The sequence below is a fragment of the Thermobia domestica genome, chromosome 8 (genome assembly GCF_964235325.1).
Source record: "Thermobia domestica chromosome 8, izTheDome1.hap1.1, whole genome shotgun sequence".
NCBI classification, from domain to species: Eukaryota; Metazoa; Arthropoda; class Insecta; order Zygentoma; family Lepismatidae; genus Thermobia; species Thermobia domestica.
The window spans coordinates 224,740,421-224,761,046 of NC_137461.1; the positions used below are offsets into that span (position 1 = coordinate 224,740,421).

General features: G+C 36.8%; 1 protein-coding gene across 3 annotated transcripts in view; it reads right to left on the bottom strand.

The window, feature by feature from the left end:
- Positions 1-20,626, bottom strand: part of hyd (E3 ubiquitin-protein ligase hyd) — a 168,152-nt gene that overhangs the window by 123,526 nt on the left and 24,000 nt on the right. For all 3 annotated transcript variants that reach the window (XM_081769459.1, XM_081769460.1, XM_081769457.1), the window contains exons 3-6: positions 16,353-16,569; positions 10,286-10,497; positions 6,604-6,773; positions 182-378 (exon numbers count right to left, since the gene is read on the bottom strand). In XM_081769459.1, coding sequence (XP_081625585.1) covers positions 182-378; positions 6,604-6,773; positions 10,286-10,497; positions 16,353-16,569 — 796 coding nt within the window. The remainder of the gene's footprint in view (positions 1-181; positions 379-6,603; positions 6,774-10,285; positions 10,498-16,352; positions 16,570-20,626) is intronic.

A 20,626-nucleotide genomic window follows, 5' to 3' on the forward strand; every position in this document is an offset into this window, starting at 1 on the left:
TATAGTTTTATAATAATACGTTGGGTCTGCTCTGTTCGTTTATATATATATATATTTTAAAATTATAGCATATAACAGGCAAAGCTGGTATAATGGAGAATACTACGGTTGCTATACATAGGGCACTTTTGCAGATTCCTTGTTTACACAATTACGAACACGAGCAAAGAAACTACAATACCTCAGGATGCTTGTATGGTTCAGGGTCATTCCACTTCCACTGATACAGCTGCCCTCCAGTTGACACTGCCACTAGTTCGGTATACAAAGCTGCTATCTGACAAAATTTCAGTGGTTGATCTGATTTATCAGGCCAGAATTCTAATTCATCAGAAAGCCATAATGGACTCTGCTGAGCAAACTCCTTTTTCTTGCTCTCTGCAACAAAAGAAATAATTAAAATTACCGCTTTAAAAAAGCCAACAAATTAAGAAAATGTACTGAATGTAATTAGAAGATTACAAAAACAGACCACAGAATTATATTCACAACGAATGCAATTTTCTACTTCGTTACCTACAGGTTTAAAATGTTTCACATTAAGAAAACACTTGAGGACTACAATTGTTTGGAACATGATTGCTCAAACGTCTACAATTTATTTTTCAAATATAAGATTTTAATATTTTATTCAATCCATCAAATTTCGGTATTTTCTATCATCCCATTTAGACAATACATTAGTGTTAACTGTGTCTGTACATTTTGAAGCCTGATTCCTGTATAGCAGCTTCATTCTTACATTTTCAGTGTCAAATTCAACTTCCACGCATCGCCTAAACTGAATTAAATTCTACATTAATATTGAGACTTCGATTTCTTGTACACTTAAACAAATGGCAGTCCCGAAACTTTTTTTACTTTGGTTAAGCTTTAAACATGAATAACTTTGTCAATGGATACTACACATTTGCCTGGCTCTAAACACCTCACCAATCTTAATTACATTACTATTGGATAAGTTCCACGAAACAATACGGAAGACCAACATCACCCCCCTCCCCCCCGGTGGGGGTTTCACGTTCTTCTGGGACGTTATACGTTTTTATTTCCCCGTAAAACGATTTCTTAATTTTTTAATTAGTAAGTAAGGTTTCTCCTGGACTCTCAAAACAATATTATTAAATGAGGAAAAAATAATTAGAAGTTATTTCTCCACAAAGTTAACAATTCATAGAAAATGCAACAGGTTGTGTTATCATCTCCTATCTGATCGATGCCTTAACCTTATGTTTAAAATTCATTGGGTTTCAGCATCTTAGCCTTCGTATTCCAAAAACAGTATCGATCATATCGTAGTTTTGATCGATCGTGATATATTGACCAGGGTTCTTTTATCATTTTTCCTGATTTCCAGGTGCAAGACCATTTTCCCTGACCCATGACATTTAATGCGATAATGGTGTACTGATGATGAATGCCTGTAAAAGCAAAATAAAGATTTGGGCCAGTGATTCTTAACCTATGTGCTGCGAAAGATCAGCTACTTTTCGTCTGCAGCACTATACAGTAGAAACAGAAAGGCACGTAACCAGGATTTCGTAATGGGAGGGAGGGGGAAGTCCGTGACGAAATACTGTGGTTATTACACCAAGGTCTCGATCGTTCTATACTATTTTACTGGCAACATATATTGGTTTATTCAGCCAGGATTTCGTAGTGGGTGGGGTCGTGACATGAAATACTGTGGTTACACACCAGGGGCTCTATGAATTTAAACTATTTTACTGGCAGCATACCCATATTGGTTTGTTAAGACAATAAAAGATATGTTAGTAAGTATTTTAATAACAAACTATAAAGAAATCTCGAGTAAAAGAATATTTTAAAAATATTGAAAACGTATAGTTTTCCGAGGTCATTCAAACTCGGTTCTTCTTGTCCTCTTTCTTCTTATCTTCATTTAATGCCGTCAAGGATAGCAATGAGATCTCTCTCGGCAGTAAAGATATCCTATAAAATGGATCAGTGTTGCCGCGAAATTGAAAATTTCTTTAATAAGTGTGACTGGAATATATGTTGCAAGGCTCATATTATTGGGGATTAAGGACATTTCTTAAGTTCTACCTGAGAGTCTATCTGATAGAACCGGTTTATCGATTGTCATTTAAAATCCACAGGATTAGCATAACGTTAGATGGAATTCGGAATGCTCCGTTCCAATAATATCCATTTCTAACTTGAACCCCTTCCGTTTCCTCCACACAAAACTCCTCAGCAGAAAGAGTAACCAAACGCTTGATGTAGTTTTATATTTTTAACGCTGATTCTTCTTTTTTTCTTTCTTTCTGTTTCATCCTTCCTTATTTTTTTCATTTAGGGTTTCGAAGGGACGGGGTCCGGAACCCCCCTTGGTTACGTGCCTGCACTGAGCCATACAGAAGGTTAATAATAGTAGACCAGCAAACCAGCGTAAGCTAACCAAAGAATTTCTATTTGAGCTAGTGAAGAAACTTCATAAGACATCTTCAAATAAAATTACACATTAAACTTCTTTATTTTAAAAAAAGCCACCCTTTTTCCCAGTGACCAGCTGTAACTTAAGAATTCTTTTAAAAAATATCAAGAAATTGCTTCTGTTAATTTCGAAGAAAACAGACGCGCTCCTAAAAATTTAGTAAACAAACGAAAAAAACAATACTTTATTGGAACTTCTCAACATTTCTTCGAATTCAATAAAATGAGAAAATGAAACAATGAGTTAAACTTTTCAAAATAATGTGTAAATGTATATGCAATTGTGAGAAAGCAAATTGAGAAGTTTTGACAATCACTGATTTGGCCCGAATCCTATATCTACATTCTTTGTGGCTTCCAGTTTACTTTTAACTGTTAAATCTATCACATTAACTTATTTGCCGTTATGGTAAAGTGAAGAATTTCTTCTTGTACAAAACGCTTCAATAAGTTTACAATAAAAGTGATTAGTTCTTTAAATAAGAGAGGGGGCACAGGTTTTTCGGCCTTAAATTTATAAGTCATTCTAGCTCCAACGATACCGATTTGAAAAATGTAAGTTTAGCAGGCATGAGGGGATCTTGAACACCTGATTTCACTTTGTTCACGGTGGAATTTTGCTGAAGTTTAGTCTCAGAACTTTCAATGAAACCTTTCACATTTTAAAATATTTTTGAAGCTCTGTTTACACAAACAGCATTTTCCATTCATCGAACTGCATAATTTTTTTTTAAGAAACAATTTCCTCTGAATTTTCACTGTCCTTAGAAAATGAGACAAACATTCCTCTTTGGGCTACTGATTCCCTGAATAAGTATCAAAGACTTCCTAAAAATTGCTGAGGTTCCATTCAACCATTAAATGTCCTCTTAAAAGAACATCGAGCAGCACATGCAAACCACAAGATCCAATCTGTAGAAGTTTGGTTTCACTTCTCTGTATCTCTATTTCAGTTTGTAGAGGAACTTAGAAACTTCCAATTGACATTGAGTCCATCCATGCTTATTTGGAGTATCTTGGTCAAATCATAAACCTCTAAGAAAGCTTCTTTAAATTTCAACAACAAATCACTTGCAGTTGCCCTATATATATATATATATATATATATATATATATATATATATATAAAACAGAGGTTAAGTACTCTGTTGTAACACTATATTCAATTTGATCCCAAAATCGCACATGAAGGTCCACTTGATCTTTGCCAGCAATTTTGTTAAACGATTCGTCATACGCAACAACAAAATATTCACATTTTTCCAAGCTGTTTGTAAGTTTTTTAAATAAATAAATAAATAAGGCAATACCATAACATATCGTGTATTATGTTACTGTCTGAAAACGAAAGCCATCATTTTTACACGAATTGTAACTATCTTTGCAGTTGAAAAAACAAACAAAAAATCGTAAGTTACTTAAAAATATTACAAAGTACCACCTAAATTTCAGGATATAATATATTAAATCTTAAGTCCACACTCCAAGTTATACACAAAAAAGTTCCCAAAATGCTTCCTGAAAGAAAATGCTAACAGTGTCTGTTACGGCATACTAAGACATGTTTTGCGCTCAGTTTTCTTCATTGGGCATTGGTATTTAAATTTTATCATATATTCTAAAGAAATGTTTAGTATATTACGGTGTGAAAAAGCAAAGAGTAGTGGCAAATTACCCTCATTTACTTAACAGTACTTCAACACTATTATGTTCCCAACAAAAAGAAATGGCACGATTTATAACGTGAAGTGAAACAAATCGGAAGTATCTTCATAAATTACATTCTTAATATTAGAAATAATGTTGTGTACAACGGTACATGAAATAGTAACTACTTTATTTAACAAGTTTACAAACTATAACTCTTGAAACTCAACAAAAATCATTTATTTGTAGTGCCTCTGTCAACAAATGACTGAATTATTGGCTTATCTTAAAAAATAGGTAAGATGGACAATAGTTTCACTCCCTGAGAAAAATCCCCAATTTTCCTTGATTTCCAGGTTAAGCACCTTTTCCCCTGACATTTGCCCTTCGTTTTATTTTCCCTAACTTTTCCCTGTTTTCCAGATTTGTAAGAACCCTGACTGATGTGAGCAATAGAAGCTAATGTTAACTAATAAAAGCAGAACTCGAAGTGGTTATGAATTTGAAGTGGGACTGTTAAAAGATGCAAAATTCTTTATTCAAATACAATTAAAAGCCAACAAAGATTTGTGTAATATAATTGGTTAGTGGATTTGAGTTTAACGTCCCTTTCAGTACCGAGCTACATGAGACGAATTTATTTATTTATACATATTTCAGGACACTACTAACATATATAGCTTTAAGCCTGTCATGTTACGAGGAATGACATAACTCTGCAATTACACTATCCGGGAAAGAGGGGAATGAAGAGGACTGGGACATGTGTTAGGTAACCATCCCTCGTACATTTGCCTGGTGTGAATGAAGAAAACCAGGAAAAACCTCACTCAAGATGGCTGGCCTGAAATTGCTACTACACCTTTTCGGCCGAGTGTCCCCTCCGCGAATCAAATCTAGAATCACTCGCACCATGGGAGAGAGCGTTGGCGACATCGTTACGCGGGACCACGTAATCGTAATTTTTTTTTTTTTTTTTTTTTTTTATTCTCCTTACTGAAAAATCACTGAGTAATCATACAACACAACCCCATATTTATGAAACTATCGTAATCCATCATTTCTCTAACTGATGCTGAAAATGTGATGTTTTGCAAAAAATGTGATGGTGGACACGGAAATTATGGAAAATATGTGATGGTAGACAAAGAGATTAGTTATCGAATTGGAATACTATTTTTAAAAGTCTTTCCAGCAAAAATGCCATCACTTATCAAATTTTAACTATGTCAATCCTTACGCCTGAAAATTTTAGTAAAGCCTAACGAATGTATGGATCAGCGCAAAGCAAACAAATATTTAACATTTTAAGGAATTAAACTGATGCATGATTATAAATATTCACTTCGACTACGCTTTGTATACGCCTGTTATTTAGTAACTGCTGAAGTTTTCAGCAATTATCAAAGAAGACCATTAGTCCAAGTGAATTATTTAATATGATTATTTTGTACGCCTGCTATTGTAAATATTAACCTCTAACCAAAATAACATCCAAATTAAGTGGAACAAAGACTATTGAAAATACTGCTTATTTAATTCAAAGAAAAAATGACAATGAAGTATGAGTTTATTGTCCCACGATTATACTTACTTAGCCGAGGGCCGAACCATGGACTCCACGCACCAAAGATAAGCACCCTGCCATTGAGTCAGCGTGCCCCCTTAATTCAAAGCATTTGGTTAACTTAAAATTTACTTCGGCTTTTAAAGAAAACGAATACCCCGCACGTATGCTTATTTTTAGCGATTAAGCATCTGAAGACGTGAACCTTGGGTGTTTAGTATTCACATGCACTCTAACATATTACTTAGATTTTTTTTAAATAACTAATAACATAACATAACTCTGGTAAATGTAATAAGCCTTGGAAAATATCTGGAACCTTTACGAGTAGTAAATTTTTGTGACTTCTTTGTACCAATAGAGGAGTGTGAGTTTCTCTGTAATAACTGCACGATCTCGAGAAAGGAGAGAGCTCCTTCGTGGCTAAGCGGTTAGCGTAAGCGCCTTTGGCGTAGAAACCCGGGTTTGATTCCCGGCGGGAGCTAATGTGGCTCGGATTCCACGTTAATCAGTAGGTCCCGTCTCATATAGCATTGCTGCTAAAGGGACGTTAAAACTCAAAATCAATTCAACTTAACTCCAGAAAGGAGTGATAGTGCTTCGAACTGAAAACACGAGGTTTTCGTCTGTTTAAAAATCTCTCCTACACATTGCAAGAATCATGTAATGAATGTAGAAATTGAACTATGGAATCGTTTGCACGAACTGATGTATCTGATTTAGTTAAAAACTGAAATTTGCAGTTATTTAATAACACTTAGAATTATATATACACATATACACTACGTAAAACGTTAAGTTATTAAGTAACTAAATAGACCTGGGTTCTCAACCATTTTCGGTGGCGTACCACCAAAGTATATTAATTATTAATACCACTACAAGTCGTACGTAAAACAGGTTGAGACACACCGACACAGACTAAGCATTACCTGGATCCTTTTCCACCCACGGTGAGTCACGCAAAGCGGATTCTAACCATCTTCGAGGGCCAAAATACTGCCTATCTCGCCACCTCGAGAAACTATCCCTGTCTCGGTCTCTATCCCGATCAGATTCTCTATCTCTATCTGTAGGTCTACGACTGCTCGAACTACCTCGGCTGAAATAAAAAATAAATCATTATTATTGTTTTTAAATATGATTTTAAATATAAATTTTCATATATTTTATACATAATATATTCAGGAAGAGAAAGACGACATAGTTGTATCAAAAGAATTCAAACGTAGGCAGAATGGAAACTGACTTTTTATCAAAAAATAGTGACCGCCCCTACACACATACACACACTAAAAAATTTAAAACTATACGCTTTTGGATCAGATAGGAAGAACAAGTACGAAGATAAGAAAATACAGAAGGCTGTTTCATCCTTATAGTAGCAATTTGCAGTCGCCACCAGAGGCGCTAGTTTCGCGTCAGCAACGTGACGCACGCAGTATGGAGTAGCCAAACACTTGTGTACAAGCCGTGCAGAGGAGAGACGTGTGTGAGCAGAATGCCGCCGAAAATCGACCCTTTTTGGGAGGGCTACATCGTAGCACTTTCTGATATAGGTTAAGCTATAGCCGAATAAGAACACAGTGCAAGAAAAAAGGTTTCACAGTGTCTAATAAGGGAATTAATGCAGCCATCCATCGCAATGCAAACCCAGAGCAAACCATTGCCATGCGTCGTCAAAAGGGGTAAAAGAAGCAACCGGCTCCACAACGCAGTCAAAACGTCATTGCCAAGGTCCGCCGGTTTGTGACCTAGGAGAATCCACCCACCCAACGTGACATAGCGAGGCGTGTTGGACGGTCAACTGCAACTGTACACCGAATCATACGCGACAATTTGGGACTCAGAAGTGCACACAAGCGGTGGGTCCATGTTCTGAAGCCAACGTACATCGCAGAATGGCGGGTGGCATGCAAAAGGCTGTATGAAGGTTACCTGGCAGGTGACAAATGGCGTTATGTGATCACCTTAGATGATGCATGGGTCTATTTGTCAGGATCCCAGCAGATGCGTGCAATTTACTACCGCCGCAGTGATGGAACCGATAATGCAAAGCGGGTTCACTCCTGCAAGGAGAGTTTTCCAAAGGGATTTATGGTAGTGACGGGTTTCTGTGCAAAAGGAAAGCTTCCGATACACCGAGTGTCATCAAATGTCAAGGTGAATGCAGCGTATTATATCGAGCATGTACTAGTACCCATCTATCGCCAACATGACCCGGCTTTGTATGGCAATGACACTGACAGAGTGTTCATCCAACAGGACAAGGCCAGTAGCTATACTGCCAAACGAACGGTGGCCTACATGACAGGTATGAAACAGGTGTAAAGGCTATCCCATTTCGAGACATCCCAGTCAAGTCACCAGATGCATCCCCTATGGACTTCTGTGCTTTCGGCCTCCTCAAACGGAACATCAATAAGCGTCGTCCGACCACACTTGATGGCCTTTGGAACGAGTGCAAGGAGGAGTGGGAGAAATTGGATCAGGCAGTGCTCAATAGAGGTCTCCTTCAGTGGAAACTACGATGTCGTGCACACGTTCACCAACGGGACTCTCACATCGAACATGACCGCTGGTGGAAACGAGGTTTTACGCCCTAAGGCACGGGTCTGTAATTCACTACCATAAGGCTGAAACAGCCTTCTGTAAAAAAATGTTTTGAAGCTTCTGAAGCAGCACGTGAAAAAAAAAAAAGTTTAACTTGGTACTGTTTTGCAGAATTCAACCTTTTCGTATTCTCTATCCATAATTCCGGGTTATTTACTCACATGTGCTCTCTTTGATTTCTGCAGGATCCTTTTCTTTTTGGATTATGACAGAAAATATGAAGAAAAAAATTCTACCGAATAGTAAAACGTTGGTTCACAGTTTCTATTTACTAATCTTATTACGCAGTAAGTACTTCATCTGTGAGGGTTAAGTTCGTAAAGTAAAATAAATAAAAGTACGATGCATATTAAATCATCTGTCTGTTCACTATAGTTAATCTAATACCAATTCAAGTTCTTTGATTGAATGTTCATTATTTGTGATTTTACGCAAGAACACATACCAAAACGTTATTCATTTTTTATTCACATTCTTGTAAATTTACGTATAATATACCAAAACAAAATATTTACCTTCCTAAATTTCAGCAACTCTTGACATACGTTTTTCAAGGAAAAAAAATTCAAGAAAGAAAAAAAAAAAAAAAAAAAGACACTCCAAGTAGTTACATTATGTTGCATTTCAAAACTCTTGGTCCATTATCCTGTGTTTAGATTCTTTTTTTCTTATGTACACCATCGAGTCCTTTCTTCAATTTGGTATAAGGAATTCTGATGTTTTGATTTCAACTATTTACTTCCTTCCCTCCATTCACGTAAGGAAACATAAAAATGGAAAAGAAGTAAATAGTTGAAATAAAAGTTACGAAGGCACCAAGACTCGAAGAAGAAGAAGAAGAAGAAGAAGAAGAGAAAATCTAAACACAGGATGGTGGACCATGAGTTATGGAGAAAATAAAAAATGCAACTAGTTGGAATCTCGGGTTTTCGTTCCTTGAAAAAAGTAAGAGTTACTGAAATATAAGATAAATAAATGAAGACGTATAAGAAGACTTTTCACTACCCATAAACTAGGAAGACAAGGAAATCTTATCGAACTCCAAACTTATCCCATCACTTTTATTCTAATCAGAGAATTTCACACATGTCTTTTATGCGTTATATATATATATATATATATATATATATATATATATATATATATATATATATATATATATATATATATATATATATATATATATATATATATATATATCTTGAAAGCCGAAGAAGAGGTAAAGAGTCACTACAACCAGTCTGCTGATTTTTTGACTTTAGGATGTTTTCTGGTAAGAGAAATTTTCATTTACTACAATAAATCAGCCAAACTACCTCAGAATTTATACGACAGGTAAAATCTGATAGAATATTTGAGCATGGACAGGATATGGACCAATCTTTAACACACAACTTTCATAATATGGGATCTGTTCTTCCTTTGTTTTAATTCTTTATTCAACCTTCTACTGTCCAGCCATATGGTAGAAAACTATAGTAACAATCCAGCAACACTGGACGTTTCAAGTCACGAAATGTACGTGCTTTATATACATATTTATATATTACTGCATATGTAATAAATGTAAGTAGACAGATCTATCGACTGTACACAGAAAAAAATTAAGTTTATTTCTAATTGCAGAATTGCTTTATTAATGTTTCGTGACTTTCGAGGTTCTCCTTATTGGTTTAGTGGCTAGCGTATGCACCTTTGATGAACGTGCTCCCAAGTTGAATTCCCGATGCAAGAGCATTAAAATTTAAAAGCGTTACAGATGGTGCAAAGGGGAAATAAAAAAAACACACACACTCTTTCTCTCTGTCTTACTTTCGAGCTAGGATATACCACTAATTTTCACAATTTCTGCAATTTAATTCACGAGTAACAGGTTTCGAATCATAGCTACTACAAATTTCGTTTCCTTTTTTTCATTTTGGCAATAACTTTCAATCCTAAAATTACCGTATTTCATAAGAAATTTATAAGACTAAAATTACCTTACTTATGAACACTTACTTTCTCATCGCTGAATAACCAAACATATCTTCTGAGAACATAGCATCTGCATCGATAATAACACTGGAATGATCTGCATGAATGCCTCCATCAAGGAGAGAAATAAGGTCTTCTGGAACGTAAGAATCTGGAGGATCGTCTCCTTCATCACCTTCCTCATCATCCCTTGACAGCAAATTATTTACTGCCAAGTTCACATCGAGATTTGTGCGCTACAAAAAAGCAAAACACATTTCAAAACTGTCATCAAATTTTTCAGAGAGAAAAACAAAATCAAGTCATTAGTAAAAATTATATGTCCTCATAACCAGTTACGAAAAAAATTCCGAAGAAATATTATGGAGGAAAATAAAGAAGGGATAGCTATAGATTTTTTTTTTTTGAGTTCGAACACGCTTAATAAAAAATAAAACGTCTGAATTTCGAGATCAATATTTATATATATATATATATATATATATATATATCAGGTTCCTACTGATCTGGAGTAATCTATTTCCCTGACTTCTCCCTGATCTTCCTAACTTCTTCCTGGCAGGAAATTTCCTTACTTTCATGACAGGTGTCGGATAAGGCTGATATATAAATAAGGAATAAATAAATGCGAATATTTATGTATGAGAACATTTATTCTATAGAGACAAATAGTAATCAATTGCTCATACGTACAATTATTCCATTTACCTCCCGTAAAAATCTGAGCAACGTTTCATGCTGTGATCATTTATGGTTTGCTAAGCTGAAATTGATATACAACTAATGATAGAAAAAATATATTTTATAAAATGTCCCTATTTCCAGTCTTTTTCCCTGACCTGCACTATTTTCCCTGACATCCCTCACTAGTAGGAACCTTGTATAAATACACTAACTTTGGCTAGCTGGGGACTTCGCCCCAAACTCCCTAATTTGCTCAGCCTATGGCTTCACACTTCTCATATTCCTAACATGCCTTATCGTTCGGATTTCGATTTTATTATAACAACTGCTCACCACTCTTATTTCTTCCCTTCATAGGGAAACATCAAAAAGCGCTGAAACACTTCTTTAATTTACATGTTCCTACTCTTGTAACCTTAAAGGATTTCGAGATAACATGGTATTTTATTTTATTATCCATCTTATTTTAACAACTGCAACTCTTTCCTTTTTTCTTCCCGCTTTTCTCCTTGCAGAGAAATTAAAAAAAAAAAAAAAAGACGGAACACGTTTTTAATTATTTCAAATGAAAAGTCAGCATACCAAAATTCATGTCTCCAAGCACAAAGGATTTTGTGATATTGATCGTTCCATTACAATAATTGTAATCTCAACCTTTTTTCTTCTTTCCCACTTGAGGGGAATATATATATATATAAAGTGAAATCTTGCATTGTTATGCAGAATGATGGGTGAGTTCGTCAGGAAGTAGCGTCGTTTTCGTCTTACAGCTGCTTGCAGATTGTTTTGAAGAAAAGAAAAAAAAAAAAAAAAGCAGTAGTATTTTGCACTAACGGTGTGTCCTTGGGGGACGGTATGGTTTATGATTACACCATCCCAGTCGTATGCAATGATGAGCATAGCTTTTACACTGGTTGAAGTGTTCCGAACTGCTGTTTTTCTCGGTGACCCCCCTTCCCCCTTTGACGCCACTCATTTGATTGTCGTTTCAGCTGTCGTTCATACGCTCTGGCCCAAGTCTTAATCAACAGCAATGATCCGCCGTAAGAAAGCTTCCCCTTCACGTTGATACAGCTACAAGTGTGTTCGAGCGGCATCATATCGCAGCCACATGTGATGTTGAGTCAGATCATGTAGAACCTACTTTGAGGCGATTTTACGCAATCTAGGTGGTTCTTCAGAATTTTCAACACAGTTGAATGCGCTAGTCCTGTATCGTTGGCCAACTGACGAATCATGGCGTTCCGATCCGCTACCACTAACACGTTCACGTTCTGTACATCATCTTCACTTACAGAAGGATGGCCGGAGCGAGGTATGTCTGTAACATTTTGTCGTCCGTCATTAAAGGCTTTGACACACCTTGCTACCGTACGGTATGGTAATGCTCTTGCACCACAAATATCTTGCAATGCTTCGTAGCACTGTTTTGCATTCCTACCTCTAGCGCATTCAATTTTCAATCAGCTCCTTTGATCTTGCTTCGTAAACATGACTGTATTCCGCGAGCACTCATGCAGCGTGACTGTAGTCCACGAGCACTTACTCAGACCTGCCTTCTAATTGCTGGCTCTGCGCGCGCAGAGAGGACAGGGCAGGCTAGTTAATGTGTTCTGAGGGAGGGTCGGCATCAAACCTACCGCTGGTATGAATTATAATGGATTGCTTTGTTCCCGAGTATATGCATAGCAGTGTTGCCATTACTAAAAATCCAAACCTTGTAGTTTTACGTGTATATTAATAGTGTTGTTTTACTGTCCAATTCGTCCTCAACCTGCATCCAAAATTCTGCGTCTGTTGCTGCCTCAGCCTTATGATATCCGCAAATGAGAAAAGTGTATTGAGGAAAAAGCATGGCCGATTGCGGTTCTCTATTTACTTCGATTCACTTCGATGTTGGGATTCATTTGTTCTAATCACATATACAACTTATGTATCATTGAACTTACACTTATGTAAACTGTTTCCTCCATTTACAAAAAATGTACCTTAATTGCTCCCTCACTGTGTAAATGAGTATCACTTTTAATAGCTTGATTCTCTTACACACTATGAAGAAATATTCTGTCATTTTCAAAGCTACAAAATATTACAGAAAAGTTACAACACAAAGCCGAATAAATCATACCTTGATGACACCAACTACTACGATGTTTACATTATAAGACAGTATATCAAATTGATTGATCACGTACTGGGTGAATATATTCTAATAAATCAATTTATATCAAAAATACCGTGTACCGGGTGTTACTTATATTGTATGAAATTTTGCATATCGTAACAAACAAGTTGGTCATTAAATACTCTCTCAAAGCTTTTAGAAGAGAGCAAGAAAGGAATAATAATAATAATAATAATAATAATAATAATAACAATCTTTCAAGCTTCCGTTTGTCATAACAAATGTAACACAACCTGATGCAGTAGCATTCTTTCCATTTTTCAACAAGATTTATGCTATTTCACTCATACCATTACGCAAATTCTCTTTTCCATCATAAGGCGTTATATACTAATGCTGCGACCAACACCGCAATTCCAAGATGACACCAAAAGTTAAACAACACACTTCCTACAAGGATGGTTGAAGCCTATTTATATTTATCATACAGATGGTTGTCAAAACAATGAGGCAGCGGGGTAGCTGTGATACAGCGTTCTCCTTTGGCGCGTGCGGTCCGTGGTTCGATCCCAACTTTCGCCAAATTGGCTTTGGGGGACAAATACCGTGTGAGTGGGTTTTGTCAGCGTTCTCTTCGTTTTCTCCCACTTTGTTTATTCCACCATTATCACCTATCTCACTGTCACCTTATTATAGCCTCAGTGAATAATAGTGGGGCGTTAAACAAAACAAAAAAGACACTACTTTGCAATACTGATGATGCGTGTATAGAACTTGATCGTTATTAGTGTTGGGTTAGGTAGGTCTGTAATACATCAGGCCAGGTAGGACGAAGGCAAACAGTGGTGATGCAAAATTGGGCGGCTTCTCAGGTTCATAAATAGTCTGTGAGTACGTAGTTAATTGGCACAAGTATATTTAAGGTGGTCATTGTGTTGTGAGAATCAGTGTCCAAATGGTGATGACGGCCTACACAATCGGTGAAGAATAATAGTAAACTGAACAGAAGTCTCAGCGAAAGAGACCGCACAATATTGACGAGAACTGTCACAGAGGAGCGTAGGTCGAATGTGCCAGAAATGACTGCGGAACGCAAAAAGCACATGGTAAGAATTATTGCGGCAATCACAATCCGACGTGAATTCCATAACTCGAATTCCGTCGGGCTGCAGTTTCGGAACCGCTGATCGCTGCAAACAACGCTTTCGTGAGGATAAATGGTGCCGGAACATGTAAAGTGAATCGCCGAAGACTGGACTCAACATCTGTTGAGTCTTCATTCATCTTAATTCCAATAAAAGGCGTGCTTATGTATGGTGGACGCCCAAAGCAGCTTATGCTTCAAAGCAGTTGTGTAATGCTGTGAACTGCAGTTTACTGGTACTCCGTGCGTCAAGTGATAACGCTCACAGGACTCATTGCTGGAAGTGACTGTGCAGGTGGCAATGCACCAATTTACACTGCTGGAGCTGCTGAGGCATCGTTTCGTTTTCTTTTTGAGTTTAATGTTAGAGAAAAATACCGGCTTTCTTTTCAGGAGAGATGACGTTTCTCTATAAAAAGCAGGCTTTTGAAAGAAATAAGAAAAAAAAAAGAGGGAAATTTTCGATTGTTTTACTTTTCATGACTTTCTTGTTCAAGTATCACTTTGCCATCTAGTGGATTCTACAAGAAAGTGCGTTTATAACGTTCAGTTCTAGTGAGTCATATATTTCGTCAAGGCTGGCTGTCTTGATTGGTTTTCAAACTGGTTTTGCAGTTGTTGCCACCAAGTGTCAGTTATGCAACTCCACATACTAAGAATCATTTTAGTTGCTTAAATTTTATCAATTCCTAGCAGTTATAGATCCTGGTATGTGCTTTACTGGTTGCCTAGATTCAATCTGTCAGACAAGATAAAAATTACGATAAACAAAGAAACAAACTAATTATTTTTCTTTTGAGATTTTTTTTTTTTTTAAACATCTCGTTCTCCGTTCGGGAAACGTTTTACCCTGAGTTTCACAAAATTAAAGCCATAACCGTCTACTTTGGTTATGATGTTAGTTTAACATCATTACTCAATTCTTTCTTTCTTTACTGTTATATTGTCAAAATGTTTGAAATAAGTAACTTGAGGACAGGGTTTTAAACATTCTCTCCTCGTAATAAAGCGGCCTCAACAAATGATATATAATAGTTATAACGAAATTTTAGTTCATTGATAAATTTTGTATTTTCCCCCACGAAATCTAACACATTTTCAGAACTGTTATTGCTAACATTTTAAAATTTTTTATTAAAATATTTTTGTCGTTCAACGTTAACCTAATAGCTTGAGAAACAATTCATTGGAATTAACAAACCCATTGTGTCCATCACTTTACTCCTTTTCTTTCCGATTTTCTTTGATTCTTGAATTTTTTCAAGATTTTATCTTCAGAATGGAATAATTAAATGCTTTTCGTGTTATAATGAAAAAATAAAGCTGAAATGTACGGTTATCTCTCCACTAAAATTGAAATATTTAAAAAGACTCAAAATTTTCCAGCCACAAGAAAGAAAGAAAAAAAAAAAAAAAGGAAAAACAAATTTTTTTCTTCCAAATAATAGACACTTTTTTCTAGCCACTGTATCTCTAGTCCCACGATTTCACTGAAGCTAAAGGAAACAGTGATGCTAATGAATGAATTAGTGAAATTAAGAAAGTGAGAGAAGCTAGGAAACCATACGTAAACCCACTCATACGAAGTCTGTCTACCACAAAGCTCACTTCGAGAGATGAAATGAACTAAAGACCCCACGCACCAGATAAGCACGTAATTTCATGAACACCGTGATGAACTGTAACACCTCCTCGGCCCACCTAATCCTCTGACTTCAATATTATTCAACATCTGTCGTCGGTGCTAGATCTCAAGTCTGCAGAGCAGATATCCTCCTCATCCTGAAATATCCTCGAGTACTTTCTCGGTTTATGCATACTGATTGAATTCAGTATGTCTAATATGCTTGTGATAATGCAGGTTGTCTACTAAAATTGCAAAATGGAATTTCGTGACCTTTTCTTTACCAAATCATAGAAACGTACTTTGCTTGCGTCTTGGTAGCGTCTAAACCCGACCATAGACATTTTTGGTGGTGAACGTTGACGTTTTATAGAACAAAATTTTCCAATCTGTACTTACAATTATACAGTTAAAAAAAATCGTGACCCAAAAGCTAAGTGACTTTTTCGTGACCGATAGACACCCTGTAATGAAAGCTTTGCCAAAAATGTTATTTTAACATCCTGCAACTCACCTGTAATTCCCTAATTATTAAATTCCTACTCTTCCCTTGTAGAACAACTTGAGCCTGCGACACCAATTCTTCTGGAACGTAAGGTGCTGGTACCAATGGTCGAGAACCTCCCATAATTACGCCTGTGCCCCTTCCTCTGATTGCATTTGATCTCATTATCCGGGCACGAGTTCTTGTAATTTGCCTGCTCGAGCCAGATCCCGAATTCTTGTTGTTGCTGTAATGAAAGAAAGAAAAATGATAAGAATACTAAGACAAGAGTCCGAGAATACTATAATATGATAATCAATTAGGAACATGAAATACTCTCAGGAATTAATTTTAGAAACTATTGTTCAGATGTAGTCATGAAATCGATGAGCCTTATAGATGAAGACGTCTGCAGTTTCATTTTACAAATCTGCGTTTAAAAACATATTAATAATGAAAAATAAAATAAATATAATATTAAATACATAAGTAAAATTTTACGCCCACCCTAATGTCCTGTAGTAAAGGACATAATGAAGAATGAGAAATAATGATAAAATTAAATGTGAGATGGCAATTTTAGAATAGAAAGGTAAACTCACGCTCTACACGGGACACGAAATCTGTAACTGGCACATATTTTATTAACCTAGCCCCTAAAGACATTTTCATGTATTCTTTTGTTTACTTACTTCAGAGGCTAACGATTTCACACAGTCATAACATCAATAACGAAGAATGGGTCTGAGTTTTATAATAAGGTAAAATTACTACTCCTTCCCCGTGCTGGTCTAATGGCTAGCGCGTGCGCGTCGTGAAAGAGTACAAAAATTTCATTTCACAATCATTCACTTACATTAATCATTAGGTTCCTTTAGCTTAAAGCGCATAACCGCTGGATGTTAAATTTCGTTTCATTTTTATATAAAAGTGCTCTCCTATCTATGAAAGATGCACACACAAATTTTGCATCTTCAATAGTTCACGGTAACAAGATAACCTTCTTAAATATCCTCTTCGTAAAAGTAACTCATTTTTATAAACATTTAAAAATAAAAGGCAGTTTGCGACTTAGTTTGCAGAAGATTTCACGTTTAAAGAGATATGATGGAGGACAAGAAATTGCTACCCTACAACCTTCTTTCCTTTCCCAGCCTTAGGAACGGGATTTTGAAATGTCAGTCCAATGCTTGAGAACATTTGTGTAAACTATTCTCCTAGACTTCAGCAGTTTTGGAGATCTGGCGATGAATGTATCCATTTTGTTCAACCTTTTATAGATAATACGTCTGTCTCGGGCATTTATAGTTCAGACAAATTACTAAAATTAGGAAATTAACTGATGGCCAAATATAGCTTTAGTTTCAAAGTGTCTCATTAAACTCTCAACCTAAGAATTCTCTCACTGCTAATACTGACTGCATTAGCTGCAGATAGTAACTAAAAAAAATGAACTGAAATCTATTCGTGTAACGTTCCACGATTATACCCTTTAGGCTAAGGGAGACGATGATTAAGGCAAGTAAATGATGGAAGAATTGGTGGAATTAGGATATGGTAGTACCTCGAGCTAACTCACGAATGTTGTTCACCAAACTTACGTGGCAGGGGATCGAACCAGAGACCCCATGCTCCACAGGGAAGCTCTCTACCACTAAGCCATCGTACCTCCTAGTAACTAAAAGAATATGCTATACAATGTTCAGAACATCTAAGACTGCGATTTAAGAGAAAAAAATAATGTATTACTGTCCGTGCTGTAACACCAAATTTTACTGGTTTTCGACCTTGATTAGTCTATTTCCTTAAAAATTGTCATGTAGTTCGGACAATTGGTTGTTTAAAGTAAATCTTGGATCGTAATATATCACATGCACACTTCTTCAAGTTGTACCGACCCTTTTTTTCAGACTTCTGATTCACTACAATATCGCGTTCGCTTAATGCAAAATGTTAGCCTCTTTTGACATCATAAATCGTTGTCAACTTTAACCAGTTCCCTGTTAGTGTGTGATGCGGACTGGCTTTTGGTCTACGAAGTACGAATTATTAACTGAAAATAGATAGGAATTATACTTCTGGGCATTCGGCATCTATGGCCTTTTAAGCCCGTGAAGCATGAGGAATGACGCCCCTCGGGGATCACACTACTTCGGGAAGTGGGGAAGGACGGAAGCGGCCTTTATGTTAGGTATCATCTCGATATTTCCCTGGTATCAAGAGGAAAACATGAGGAAAAACCTCACTTAGGATGGTTGGCCTGGAAAGGCTGTTGTACCTTTTCGACCAAATGTCTCTACTGGGAATGGAACCCGGAACCACTCGCATCACAGACTACTTGATGAAAATGAAAAAATAAATTTTAAATTTTCCACGCTTATGCCCTTGAGATTACAGACATATGATCATTAAAGTGCATTTATTGAAGGAATTGATGGAATTAGCACGTTGCAGGGAACACCGTAGAGCAACGAGAAAACTCACGAATACGATGTCATAACTTAAAATTAACACGAACTGGGATTGAACCAAGAGTAAGCGTTCAACCATTGTGCCACCGTGTCCTTTTACAAATTATCGTTTATCGACTTTACTTTTTCAGTTGACCATTCCATCAAATGAGCTCCAACAGCCACTATCTTGCTATTACTAGTTCCAATAAAAGATATGACTCATAGTAGATGGACATCAATCTTATCCATCTACTCCAAGTACGAGAAACTGTTTGTAAGCTTTATTTTGAATCCCTGACTGATTACAGGAAGTAGAAGAGCTGGGAAATGCACAGACCGTCATGCAAGATCAACTCTCAAACATACACCGTTTTCTACTACTCTCGTGCCTTCACGAGAGCTGGATTACAGGATCACACAACTGATCCCAGTTTCTATCTGAATCAGTTGAGAACACCATTACCAATCACGCTACATGATGAACATCTTGCTCAATAAATTTACAATGCAATGAATGCCTTATCACACATTATCATTCATATACTTATCTTGGATGTTTATAGTTAGAAAATAACTTCGTGAGATTTATAACTCATTTACATACATAGGTTGGATAAAAAGTAGTGACAACATTGGTCTCACGTCAGTGGGCTGTGTCTCAGCACTACAAGGGTTCCGTAGTTAATAAGGAATGTAAGGCGATAAAGTTTGCGAGTGATAACGACTGTGTCCACTGAACAAATTATGTCCTTCAGTGATTCAATCTGACATCTTCAACTGTGAACACAAAGACATTCGAAAGTGGATCCGACTGACGTTCATTCATAAGGCTCATACACACCACCTGCTCTCGCGCCATTGTAAAACGAAAAATGAACTGCAGGAAACTGTATGAAAAGGACCTGGCATGAGTCAAATGGCAAACAGTTGTCGCAATGGATGAAACACAGATCCATCTCACTGCAGACTGTCACTTTCGAACGCTGACATACCGTGACAGACATGTCAATGGCCGCTGAAACTTTTCTCCCATTGCCATGGGGAGTTTACCGTATGTTTATGCTTGTTACGGGATCACTTAAATCATCGTCTCACAAATTGTACGGTGCAGACGCCAAACAGATGAGGATCCATATACACAAGGCTTGAAGTCGTACCGAGTTTTTTTTTTTTTTTTTTAATTATCTGGAAACAGAACGGGAATTAAGAATTCATATCACCTCTTTTTAAGATATTCCTATGAAGAGCCCTGATACCAATCCAATGGATTTCTGCGGCTTTGAAAAATATGCCTCCAACAGCAACGTCCGTACACATAGCTGGACTCGGGAAAACTTGCAGGGAGGAGTGGGATTGAATTCCCTTGCCTGTGCTTCGTCAAGTTAGATCCAATAGAAACTTTGATGTGGGGCGATTGTCCAGTGTTAAATAAATAAATAAAAACATTGGTGGCGTCGGCGTTGGACCGATATAACCAGAACAACCTTCTGCAATTGCACAAACATTTTTCGGATGTTCGCTTCTATTGTGTTACTGCGGAGCTCACCAGAACACGCTATTAGTCGGTGGCCGCGGGGGTCAATCTTCAATGTTGCGTCACAAACTAAGTCATATGGTACGTTCATTCAATACTTCTGGCCCAAACACTCAGTTGGCGTTTTTCGAGGCTAAACGTGCAGAATTTCCCAGTCTGAACTTGTGAAGGAAAATCACTCGTAATAGTTTCTGCACGGTGCACTTTCACACCACTCTGTTCAACAACACACTGCTCTCAACTTTCTACCAGACGTAATACCAGATATTTCAATCGCACAAGTCCTATACATAGCAGAAGCAAATCTAATCAAGATT